The 13,442-nt window shown below is 42.5% G+C and overlaps 1 protein-coding gene across 4 annotated transcripts in view; it reads left to right on the top strand.

Annotated features, from left to right (window-relative positions):
• Positions 1-13,442, top strand: part of bcas3 (BCAS3 microtubule associated cell migration factor) — a 330,904-nt gene that overhangs the window by 42,176 nt on the left and 275,286 nt on the right. For all 4 annotated transcript variants that reach the window (XM_054596895.1, XM_054596893.1, XM_054596894.1 and 1 more), the window contains exons 10-13: positions 1,582-1,658; positions 2,344-2,427; positions 5,033-5,203; positions 11,538-11,631. In XM_054596895.1, coding sequence (XP_054452870.1) covers positions 1,582-1,658; positions 2,344-2,427; positions 5,033-5,203; positions 11,538-11,631 — 426 coding nt within the window. The remainder of the gene's footprint in view (positions 1-1,581; positions 1,659-2,343; positions 2,428-5,032; positions 5,204-11,537; positions 11,632-13,442) is intronic.

Below are 13,442 nucleotides of genomic sequence, written 5' to 3'. Positions count from 1 at the left end.
GAATGCGGTGCGTTCCGTGCACATGAGGCAGATCGCCGCTACTTAACATTGCAGCATGCTGCAACCAAAGTTTAACCCCCCCCAAAAAAAAACCTTAGCTCACGCTTTGCTCCACCCGGCAACAAGCCATTGTGGCACCGCCCAAGCCATTGGAAATAATAGTGATGCTTTTTTTATTCTTTTTCCAATTCAATTATACATTTTGATATTTGAATGTCTGTTTTTTTTACTATTCAAATATACATCCACATTCAGAATATTATTTGACAACACTAGTATATTGTATATACAGATTACTGTTTAAGAAAAAAGGCAGTTACTATTATTGGTGGAGGTAGTTGTTCTTGTGGTTGTACTTCACAAAAAAACCTTTCTGATTCTGAAACGGTAGCAGTAGCGACACAAGTACGAGAAGCCGTTTTACTTTGTAAACTTTAAGTACATTAAAAAAATTGATATTTCAAAAAGGGAATATCCGATTATGGGGCTCAGCCATTGCCACGCTCACTCACAGAGGTCTTTCAGGATTCAACCTTCAGAAGTCTGGATCCGGCTCCCTTTGATTCCGCCCTTCATTCCTCTCCACTCTTCAGCCCACTGCCCTCCACGCAGGATGTCAAACACATGTTATCTCACTGCCTGGGCTCCCCTCGGCCTTGGAGAGGCACAAAAGGCTTCTCTGGCATTACCAGCAGCCCTTGTGGCTTACCTCAACCCACTTTCTCCCCACCAACCCCTTCCCCAACACGGCACACAAAATTACCGTCTCCACCTCATCTGCTCCCTGAGCACTAAATTATTGTCAGTGAGCCATTTTCCCCACATCTCTACGCACTTACATTAGCTCAGTGTGTGCGTGTGTGTGTGCGATGAGGGCCTGTGTTTACACTGGAAACTGTCCCTGTCCGTGTCTGCTTGCATTTAAAGACATCTATGACAATATCAATCATTACTCCATCTGTTTACAAGCACATATTTGCCTGTTTTTCAGCTGATTCTGTCTTGCAGCAGAAGCGATCAACGCCCCTTTAGTTGGAGCTTAGTTTTTGCTTGTTAGTCATAGAAATCCGCGTTCTTGTTTACTTCCACATCTGTTTGAGTGGGAAGAGAAAAAAAATCTGTTCTTATAACTTCCAAGATGTTTTATCTGTTCATGAAGGCACAGCTTTGTTTGCTTTTTGTTTGTTTAGGATTATTGGTTGCTATTTTTATTCCTGCTGATAGCACTCTGGTTGTGTTTGTGTGTGTGTGTGTCCCCACAGGGATTCTTGTGTAAGTCAATCAGCAGAGGAGCCATCCTCAATTTATTGGGTACCGCAGTCTCCATTAGCTCATGCTATGCACACACACAGGCCTACAGACACGTCACACAAATTAGACTCGCATTTGTCTTCCCAAACAAGAGACTCCCCACAAACACGTAAATGGTTTAAGATAGTTACAGACCCTCTCCTCCTGGAGAATGCTTATAAAAATCCCTGGATGTGTTCCTGTTTTTACTTGCAAACTCATGTGGTTATTCATTCCTTTTGTAATCATCATTGGTGCCCCTGTTATTTGTCCATCTGTTTGTCTTTTCAGGCTGCTATCCCTGCCCCGGCCCTAGCCTAAATCCGATAGCTCTGGGAACCCGCTGGCTAGCCTACGCTGAGAACAAGGTAGTCACACGCACGCACGCACGCACGCACGCACGCACGCACGCACACGCACACACACACACACACACACACACACACACACACACACACACACACATACAAACAGTCATCCACTGCAGGAGAAGTGCCTTATCCGAAAAGGGACATATTTACAATCCCAAAAATGCATTTGATCTGCCTCTTTAATCTGTCTGGATAAACAACTCATTCCACGAAGAGTCCAAGAGAGATGATAACATTTTGAAAATCAACAGATGCATAGGAGTTCTCTGTTCTCTTCTGTGTAATGGGATTGTTAAGAACTCTGAAAACCCAGACTGTTCTATTATGCACTCTACAATACATTTAATGTATAATAGTGTTTTGGTGCTGGCCCACTCAAGTAATTGACAAATGGGGCCACTGTTTGTGTGACTGCCTAAGGATTTCCAGAAATGACAAAATCTAGTTTTTTGAACAGTGAGGGTAATACTGGGATGGAGCCATTTAAGTGATATTGTATTTGAAATTAAATCAGTGCAGCTTGAATGTTTGGTTGTGTAATGTTTCTTTCAAAGCAAAACCAATTTCCTCTAAAGAGTGAAGAGGGAGAATTGTGGATGTCTGAAATCTGAGTTCATTTCTCCAATTTTTTCTTTACAAACCTACTTCTTGTATTCATCCATTAATCGTTGTGTTTTTGCAGTTGATCCGATGTCACCAGTCTCGCGGAGGAGCTTGTGGTGACAATGCACAGTCCTATACAGCTACAGTGATCAATGCTGCCAAAGTAAGTGAAAATACATACATACATTTACCTGCTCCATTACTGCACAACCTGTCTACATTACAGTTTGTTCATTTTACACAACTCAACACCAGTCGACCAAAGTGCTTAATTTATACTATATTTTGTTAAATTTTATTACATTTTATATATATAGAGAATATATATGTTCTAGATTCTGCATAGTTCTATGTTAATGTCTTAGATTCTCATTTTTACTTGACTGATTTAATCTATATACATAATGTACTAGCATTGTTGGAGGGAGCCTGAGGACAAGGAATTGTATTGCAAATGACTGCTCCACTAGATTTTTTGTGCATATGACAAATTATGAAGTTGAAATGCAGAAGACAACATGTTCCAAACGGTCCTTATCATAATCTACCTGAATAAAGCTGGTATTTTTTACTGGTTATCAAAGCAAATACAAATTCAAGGAAAACTGTTGAGACTGAATGCAGCACGTACAGTATGACACAAACTTATACAGTACGCAACTAAAAGACACTACAATACTTTTTATCAGTTTTACTTCTTCATATCCGTAGTCAAGTCACTCTACAAAAGGAATTACTGTAAACTAGTTTTCTTTCATTTTAAAGTTTCAAATGATTTCTGTGTTCAGACTGCGACTAAAAGTATTTTGGTCTGTCTTTAGTCTTTGCTCTGATAAAACAGCACATAATACAGTATTTCCAGTTCTGCCTACACCATCTGTAAATGTGCTGACATTGGATCCACCTGGCCTGCCTGGTTGACTGGGGCTGAGCTTATGAGACACTTCATCAACCTGCCTATCTGTTTCTCCCACTGTAGACTACTTCTCTCCAATGGTCTTGTTTCACTCATCTCCACAGGGGAGTGACTCTCAGAAGGCACACTAAAAGCCAACAGCCCCCTTTGATACCAAGTGAAAATGAATTCATGGTCTGATTTAGCTGCTTGCCAACACATGCTAACTAACTAGCTCCTCGTATGGTTATAGTCTGTCTCCCCATTTGATCCGATTGTATCCCTTCTCCTTTGCTTTATGATTGCCAACAGCTAGTGTGGGAGAAGTCTCATGTTAATGTTTATTTTATTAAGAAATGACAATGCACATTCATTAAAATGAAAATATTCCACGAAGAAAATATTTCAATGTGCCAGGCTAATTTTCATCTGCATGGTTTTTCATCTGTAGCGTTAATTGTTAACAGGCTAATAGTGATGCTTTAGAAAGAGCACTGTGTCACCAACAGGTTAGCGACAACGGTTGGGGGGTATTGATATGCAGACAGGCAGTCTGCTTGCCCACCCTCTCCTCATTTACGACTATATATCTCAATATGGATGACAAGGTATCTCCTTGAGGCTTGTGGCGCGACACGCTGACTCTTAGTGCTGACGTCCAGAGACATGGAAACAAAAAAGGGGGGGCGGGGGTTAGCAATAAAGTGTAATGGCTTTTGTTTGTAAGAAAGATAAAAGAGAGAGTGCAACAGCTGTGGCCAGTTGGACTCCTTGTTCCAAATTTGCTCTCTTATGGTACATTTGTGCGTCACATAAATCCTGATGCCCATCACTCCTGGGTGTATGGTTGAGAAAGACTTTCACATAAAATACATTGTAATTGTTTAGATGACGACATCAGGCTGTAGCTGTGTGTGTGTGTGTGTGTGTGTGTGTGTGTGTGTGTGTGTGTGTGTGTGTGTGTGTGTGTGTGTGTGTGTGTGTGTGTGTGTGTGTGTGTGTGTGTGTGTGTGAGAGAGAGAGAGAGTTCAAGTGTTTTTGTCAGCCATCAGACAAGGTCTGCCTAAAGACCCCCCCTCGCCCACCGGCAGATCAATAGCCCCTATTTGGACTACCACTAAGAACTCCACAACTGCAGTGATTAGAAAACACATTAGTGTTGATCAATTAGGAGCCAAACGCCTCACTTAATAATTGATGGCTCTTCTGGCATTTTACACACACACACACACACACACACACACGCAGGCGTCCACACGCACACACAGGCAGCAGACACTGTTAGTGTGCCTGGCCGAGTGGCAAAGAGAGACAGGGGGTGATCCTCAGACCCAACAAACGTAAGGCGCCATGCTGTATTGACAGGGCCGCCTAGTCTGAATGCCTGATTAGGCTCTCCGGGGCCCCTTTGGCGCTTACACACACACAGAAACACAGTCACATGGATTGGACTCCATTAGACAAAGACAGTGTAGTAGGTGAGATAGACTCCACTTAAGCAGCACTATCCATTTCCCTCAATCCAGCCACAGAGGTGTGTTTGAGCCAGACACCCTGGCTGGGCCTTAAGCGGACACAGAGGAGCCTCACACACACGCACACACATACAGACACACTCACACGAGTGTCTCCTGCGGCCACAGTACTACAAGCCATCAGCACTACAAGTTATCAGCAGGCTTCAAGTGAACATGATTCATGCACACACACAGGCACGGTATAGCACTTACACCCATGCATTTTCATTGCCAACAAATACCTTTAGCTAAGTGAACTAGAAAAATACAGTATATTTCATAAAATATTGGAAATGTATAACATCAGATGTTCGATTTTTTAAGCACTGATATCTGTTTTCTTTGTTTCCTTTCAGACTTTAAAGACAGGCCTGACAATGGTGGGTAAAGTTGTCACCCAGTTGGCCGGCACACTACCAGCAGGCACTCCGGAAGAGGAGGGCACAACTCACAGTGCAAGTCGCCGCAGCCCCCACAACCCCGGCGTGGTAACCATCATTGACACACACAGTGTTGGCGAAGGACAGGTCAGTCAGGGTTTCTGCTTTTGTTTGGTATTGTTCAGTCAGGAACACTCACCTCATAGATTTTTATCCATTTATTGCAACAAATGGAAACACAGTTATACTTGGCGCTGGTGCTCTGCTCTTAAAATGATCCCTGGATTAGCCAAGCAGCTACTAAGCCAAAACAAGGAGCACCATGCATAGACCCCCGGTATACAGAAATGAGCCCAAGGTGAGACTTTGAATACCATTTCAACCATTTGTTATGCAAGATGAACTCTGAACTAAAAAGGGTGGAGGCTGGGGTGGCGGAGGCAAAGCTTTGCCAGCAGAACGGTCTGTGACAGCATTGGTGTAGCAAGGCTCAGCGAGAAGGGAGTCATATTTAAATGGACCACCTTTGGTGAGAGAAGGCTGTGATTGGTGCGTGGCCGATTAGAAGCTATGATTCAATCGGCTGGCTGTCAGCTGGTTACAGCTTGGGGCGTATGACTTCCGTGTCCTGCATGAACTAACCCTATACTTCATTTCAGTCAGGAACGCTCACTTCATAGATTTTCATCCATTTCCACAAATGGAAACACAGTTATACTTGGTGCTAGTGGCTCCGCTCCTAAAATGCTCCCTGGATTAGCCAAGCAGCTACTAAGCCAAAACAGGGAGCACCATGCATAGACCCCCAAAACAACGTAAGCCAACGCCAAGTCTGGTACAACGCCCATGCTAAGCATCAGCCGGACTATGAAAATCTATGTGTAGCAGCAAGCCTGCAGCAGACCTCAGTAGATATTATCTTAGGCATAAGGGTGCAAGCATGCTCCCAAAAGAGGTCATCTTGCTTTTATGTGAACTATCTGTGTAACAGCAAGTGGGACCTCGGCTATGAGGTGTTGCTTCATGGGAGGGATGCAAGCCTCCCCCGAGAGGGGCCATACTACCGATCTCAGCAGTGAAACCCAGCCAACCACTTTTGAATGCAGCATTTTTGTTTGTATGTATTATCTTGTATGGAGGTACTAGTACTGGTCTACAAGGTAGCGCTCATAGATTTTTGAGCTGCGATTATCTCCGTAACTCCTGGGCGAACATAACGTTCATAGGCCGCCGAGGACCAGCGACCGATCACTTTCAGAGTGGACGCTGGGACCGAAGCAGCTGCAGAGGTAGGTGCACCGATGCCGAATGAGTGAGAATAGTATTGCTGAGGGAGTCCACATCGTTTGCAGAAGAGACGGAGTCGAGTTGTGAACCAGGACCTTGATTTAATTTGTTGGTCAGAAACAGGGGTTCAAATAAGCCCAGTGGGCTTTCTGCCTCTTCTTGCACTGTAATATTATTTATCTATGTTATGTTTTTTATATTTTTCAATTGTGCAAATAAAATCAACTAAAAAAACTAAAATTAGGGGAAATTTTGGACAAAGTTATGTGTAAACACACAGGGCTGTTGGATTTTATAACGTTTTGGTCCGTAGTTGTGTTTATATTTGTGTAAATCAGTTTCAACTCTTTAAATCCTGATTGCCAGAGCTTAGAATATTTTTTCGGAGTTCACAACCTTGCTTTTGTATTTTTTTAACTCAAAATTCTGTAAAACATTTACTGGAAATGGAAACTGCTGCACAATTCACCTTCCAATCATTTTGACAAACGCTTAATCCAAAAGTCTTATCATTTCTTTCTTATCACTTTTGCTTGGCCATCAATCAATATATCATGAGGACAAGGTAATATGTAATGCAGGAATAATAGAGTAAAACAACCATTCCAATTCAAATGTATTCTGTTCAGGTTTTTATATCGCCACGTCTCAAATGGGATAAAGAAAGGGACGATGTTCTTCTTACTTTGGTGGAAGCTGTGAAGTTGTTAAAGAAGTCCCTTACATTTGGTTACAGTTATTGACAGCCAACACGGGTAGAGGACCGGTCAGAGGCCTGGCCACATAAAGCTTCTGGTCCTGATAACATCCCTGACCTAGTACTAAGAACATATGCCAACCAGCTAGTCAATGACTCAGGAGAGTCAACCCACCTGCCTCAAGACTATCGACCCTGTACCTAAAAGATCTGCGATGTCCAGCCTAAACATTTACCACCCTGTGGCACTCACCACCATTCTGATGCAGTGCTTTGAGAAACTGGTTCTCCAGCACAACACAAACAACATCCCAGTATTGTGGCATTGTATGCCACTCTCCAATCAGCCATAACTCATCTTGAAAATAACAACACCTATAACAGAATACTGTTTGTTTATTTCAGCTCAGCATTGCCAGATCTTCATTCCCCCATGAAACTTATTGGAGATGTTAGCCCTCTGGTCTTTATGTGAGAAAGTTACATAAACAGTTGCAGAGTGTGGTACTCAGCCCAGACAGTGTGGATTGGCGAACACATCTCCTCTGCTCTAATGTTGAACATCAGAGCCCCCCGGGGCTGTGTGCTGAGCCCTCTCCTGTTCATGTTGGACACCAAGACTGCAACCCCAACAACCCCAAACATGTATAGAACTCTGTTGTAAAGTTTGTGGACACCTCCGTCATCAAACAACAATGAGACTTCATATAGAGAGGACATCAATCCGACTGTTCAGCGTCAGTAAAACCAAGGAGCTGATTGTTGATTTTGTTGAAGACACACACCCCTGTCTACATCAATGGAATGGATGAACAGGTTAAGGTTCCTGGAATTAACATCACAGTTAACCTGACATGCTCTTTTGGCATCTCCATCCTGGTAAAAAAATAAGATCAGAAACAGTTGTATTTTTAAAGAAAACCTACAAACACAAAAATCCTGCGCCAAGTTCTTCTTCTACTTCTACAGAGGAGCAAAAGCAAGCATCGTGACTGGAAACATTTCAAACTGGCATGTGATGTGGTACCAATTTGTTCTTGGCCTTTTGCCTCTCTCTCTTGTCATGTGTGACCCAGGTAAATTTAACTTTGTCCTCTACGGTTTGGTGGGAAACAGGAAAACTCTTCAAGGTTGTCTTTTTTTCCTCTGGCTTGGAAACACTTGGATCCCCTCACCTAACCCTGCAAAACTCACTGAAAGGTGTGACTAAGATGTGCTGCATATTTCAACAGCCAATCTTAAGCCACAGCCCTGACTGTTTTAGCAGCCCTGCTCAGTAAACAGTCAGCTGTTGGTCTGTAACCTCAGAAGAAGCTCAAAGCTGAGCGAGTGCCCAATTCAAATAAGGTCTTAACATTCAATTTAGCATTTTTTATTGGGGATTTGTTTTTTGTTCTATAATAATTTTTTCTCACCAAAATATTGTTGTCACAAGGTGTGGGCTTTTAAAAACAGTATGTATTTTTCCAAAATTGATATACTTGTAATATCTTTGTTGACCCCCAATTTTCTGATGAAGCTGCTTTGTAATCACAGTATTTGTCTTTCATGTGCAGGAGTTCTGTCTTATTGAGTTGTTTTTTCTGTTTTCTGTTTACTCTGTACTTGAGCTGCTGCAACACCTGCATTTCCCCCATGGGGATCAATAAAGGAATATCTATCTAGTCAGAAACAACACAGCAAACTTTGCTACTCCTTTCAACCTTAACCAAGGCAGCGCATACAAGATCCGTCCTTCCATTCTAACCTTTCACAATATAAGCCCTAAATACATACAGTACACACTCAGAGCATTTTACCTCAAGGAAACTCAATAAAATAGTTTAGAGTACCTTAAACTTTACAACAATTTAGCTCAGACAGACTACCAAATGCTGCTCTGGGTCAATAGGATCCTGGTAGCTGGTCCTCTGCCTGCACACATTTATCCAGACCTCAACTGTAGCAAATTTTCATCGCTATATTTGGGTGTATACCCTCGTTAGACTCATCTGTGGTGGGGATGAGTCCGCCTACAGGTGGGAGATCGACCATCTGGTGACCTGGTGCAGACCAAACCACTTGGAGATCAAATCTCTTAAGACATGAACATTGTTGTGGATCTCCAAAAGAATGCAGCCTGCCAGCCTCTGTCACCCTGGTCACCACTGTGGAGTCCTTCACCTTTTTGAGCATAATCATCGCCCAGGACCTCGAGTGGGAGGTGAACATCAGCTCCATCACCAAGAAGGCACAGCAGATGATGTACCCCATGCTGTAGCTGAAAAGTTAAACCTGCCAAAAACAATGATGGTGCACTGTTACACTGCCATCATTTGAGTCCATCCTCTCCTCCTCCATCACCGTCTGGTACCCTGCAGCAACTGCCAAGGACAAGGGCAGACTGCAGTGTATCATTGGCTACAATCCGCCGTACATCAGGACCAAAACCTCAAGCCATAAAAACAGTATCTTCATGACTACAATTGGGTTCATTAACAAGGCCTTGGGCCCCACTGACTGGTCTTTTAGGTCCCATAAACAATTACACACATTTACACATTCCTGCACAACTGTACACTTCAAATAAACATTTAAATATCAGACTAATCTACCATTCTTTTTTATTATGTTATTCATATTCTATTGTTAATTTTATGGTTATTTTTTACTGTGAATAATGTCTCTATACTATTGTACTGTGTTTATTGTTATACACCAGTCGTCGAATTTAATCCCTTGTACGTGCAAGCATACTTGGCAATAATCCGTTTCTGATTCTGATTCTGGGTCTAACCTTGGTTTTGGGTTGAACCAAGCCAGTTGCCTTCAACAGGATCGCCCTTTAACATGTGAAGAACTGCTAAAAGCTTTTATCCCCTTAACCGTGATTAATCACACTGCAGTAGCTGTCACATTTTTAATGAGGCGTGTTCGCATACATAGTACAGTTTGTCAGTGATGTAGTCACCACACACACACTTCACTGCTTTCTCCGTCTCGTTTACACATGGACTGTAGCCGCCCTGTAGCCAGTGTGTTGTCTTATAAGCTGGACCTAAGCCTTCAGAAGCAGGCCTGCACTCTGTCACCAACCTACAAACTGTAACCGTACACTAGCCATAAACACTGACTAGGCCTGGCCAGCAGGGAGGGGAAAGCAAGGAGCAGATGAGAAGTGGATGGCGAAGGGGGAGGAGTGGGAGGCAGGAGGGGCAGCAGAGAGTGAATTATAATGGAGGGTTGGGTGTTATTTTTTGAAAATGGGAAAAGGCAAGTAAATGATTGAGATGGGTTCCTTTGTCAGTGTGGCAGTCCAGGATATTCCCATGTCTTTCAGGCTTTGAAATGCATTATTTGGAACAGCAGCCTCATAACACAGAGGCACACACTCTCCCCTGTGTACTTGGCTTGGTTCTCTGGAGGACACTCTTGTTTCAAAGGGCTCCAGCAGGATTCCCTCACAGAACAACACTGTCTGCCTGCAACATAATAAAAGTGATCTGCTTCATGTCACCAGCCTCTTTCTTTCTTTGTATTCTCCCCTCCCTTTTTTCTTTTTTGTTTCCCCTGCTTAATTTCTTGCTTGTAGTCTGAGACGAAAGCCCTTTAGTTTTTTGAGGCTGTTTCTTGTTTGGACTAGTTCTTATTTAAAATGCCCAGCCAGCCTTCCTGACATCGTTAATGCAGCACTGTGGCCAAATGCAACCCTGTGTATACGCTCTCTCACGCACACGCACTTGTGCACAAAGTGGCCCCATGTCTGGTCTTATTTCTAATCTCTCTTCGTGACTAAAGGGATTTTCTGCCAGGTCCTGGTCTCGGCTCAGCCTTTGTTAGATTTGTCCCAGTCTCGACAACAGACTTCATACATAGATTTAGGAGCAGCCTTTAGTTGTGCAAAGTGACTTATAATTTTGTTTTCTTAGGCAACTTTCAGAAGTAGCAAGCCAAACCCATATTTGACGCCAGTTGCTGCCTGCCGCTCTCATAGGGTATTGTCAAAGCATCATGTGAAAAGCCATATTATTGCCAAAAAAGATCTGTCCATATTTGTGTCTGTTGTGGGGCCATACCCTGTCCACACTGCTCTCTGTACAGCATCTTACAGAAACACCAGTACTGATAAAATATAGCTCCGACATAATGATTCATCATGTCTTTGACGCAGCACAAAGAGAACAATTTTGAAAAAGTGCGTGTTTGTCTTGTTTTTTATTGCCTATCAGGTAATATGCTAATTATTTTCTATCCACAAGAGGGCAATGACACATTCAGAAAGGAGCTCGACCTGTGGTGAGGGTATCAGACAAAACCAACATGTAAAGAGAAAACCTTGAGCAGGGGAAAATCCCGCTCTGGGTTTAATGTTCTTATTGTGAGAAAATGATTGTAAATTTCTGTGTTGTGTGTGTGTGTGTGTGTGTGTGTGTGTGTGTGTGTGTGTGTGTGTGTGTGTGTGTGTGTGTGTGTGTGTGTGTGTGTGTGTGTGTGTGTGTGTGTGTGTGTGTACTCCAGGTCTTGGTGAGTGAGGACTCGGACGGAGAAGGAGTGGTGGCTCACTTCCCAGCTCATGACAAACCCATATCCTGTATGCAATTCAACCCCAGTGGTAAGACACACCTTTACTCACACACCCGCACACATTTATTTTTTAAGGAGAGATCTGGAGTGCTTTCTGCAAGTTGGGAAGACATAGAAAGCGGGAGAGAGATTACACTTCCATCCAAGTGTAACATGGTGTGTGATTGGCTCCCGTAGGGCCTCATCTGGTCTGTAAGGCATGCATGGTCCAGCCAACTGACCACAATGCAATGATAGTGTGTGTATTCTTTTTGGATTAAACACAATTAACATGTGTTTAACTTGGGTTTCCTCAACATATGCCTTTACACCATCCTTAAGTGGTTGATGGTGATATCTCACGTGTCACGAGTATCACTACTACAAATCGTTTAAACATGACAAGCTCCAAATCTACAAAATCAGCCTAAAAAAGAAGAAAATCTGAAACAATTACATGAGTCTATGGAGCTGATGCTACGCTTCTATCGACCAGTCACTCGAGATAGTTGTAAAAATTGTGAGTTATTATTGTTTGTATTATTATTATAATTATTATTATCAATATTATTTTTACTAAGATTTTTTTTATGTACTCTAAAGTGAATGAATCATTGTGCTGAAATCAAATTTACCACTTCCTTCTCACCATAGTGTTTTAATCTGGCATCTCCTCTTAGCAATGCTGACCTCAAACATAAAAGGACAGTAGGTGCTTTGTAAGTGTGAACAGGCTACCTTGTCAGTCTGTGTGAGCTTGTGTATGTTCCTGTTACTTCTGTGGTGTGTGTGTTTACGTATTTTCTACTGTGTGTGTGCGAATGTGAAGTTAATAAAGGAGCCGCTGAGAGATGACTCTCCCCCCGTGACCTCCAAGACCCAAGAATCCTTCACTTACCCAGACTTATGACTAAACTCGCTAGCTCTGTCTGAGCACGATCAGGGTGATATTGCAGACAAAGGGAGACGGGACACGGCTCTCAAGACCCGACCTACTCCTACCTAAACCTGGCAAGAAATCACATACAAAAGACAACTCAGTTCAGTTAATGGCACAATTACCTGCTGAAAAGTACATCAACCAAAAAGACATGTTTTATGCTTCTGCGGTGCCGCCATGGGTCGGGACGACTGGTCATAGTTGGAAAATGTTTGATACCAATACATTGAATTCAATACCGATGGCACAATGATTCCTTTTCTGGTACTTTTTGTGAATGAAAACCTCATAGTCTAATAAGTAGACCCATTATGTTTCTATAAAGACTACAGCTCAATTCTCTACTATATGTAAAATAGATTATTCACATTTGGTGACAGCTCATTTTGTAAACAGGTGTTAGTTTAAAGCAAAACCAAAATGTTTGCAACATCAGAAGCAAATAGAAATCAAACAGATTCTATCACCCCTCCAAATTCTGATCTCAAATTTAATTGTTATAAGTTTTTATATTTTTTTATATTTATCACTTGCTTATCCAAATATTTATTGTCAATTTTCAAAATTCACATGAACCTCTCTTCATATATTAGAACCTCGACACAGCACTTTTTAAAAAAGGTGACTAGCTAACCAGTTGGGCCCACTCACATGCACTATCCTGCTTGCACGGCTGGACCGCACCTATAACACACACACAGAGGGAGAAGGACTTCACTCAGGTAGATATTATATTACTATATTTTTACTCAGTAAAACATTGCTTGCTGCTGTATGAATGCTCTGAATTTGGTATCACGCAGCTTTAATTTGCTGCTGGCCAAATGCTGTGGCTCACAGTTGCTTTGAAGTTTGGTGAATCCCTTTTTAGCATGATGTGTTGCAGATCCAGTCATTAACCCAAACCGCTAGAGTTGCCA

Source organism: Anoplopoma fimbria, chromosome 1 (assembly GCF_027596085.1).
Source record: "Anoplopoma fimbria isolate UVic2021 breed Golden Eagle Sablefish chromosome 1, Afim_UVic_2022, whole genome shotgun sequence".
NCBI lineage: Eukaryota > Metazoa > Chordata > Actinopteri > Perciformes > Anoplopomatidae > Anoplopoma > Anoplopoma fimbria.
The sequence above is the reverse complement of the archived record's forward strand: the minus strand, read 5'-3'. Positions and strand labels throughout refer to the sequence as shown.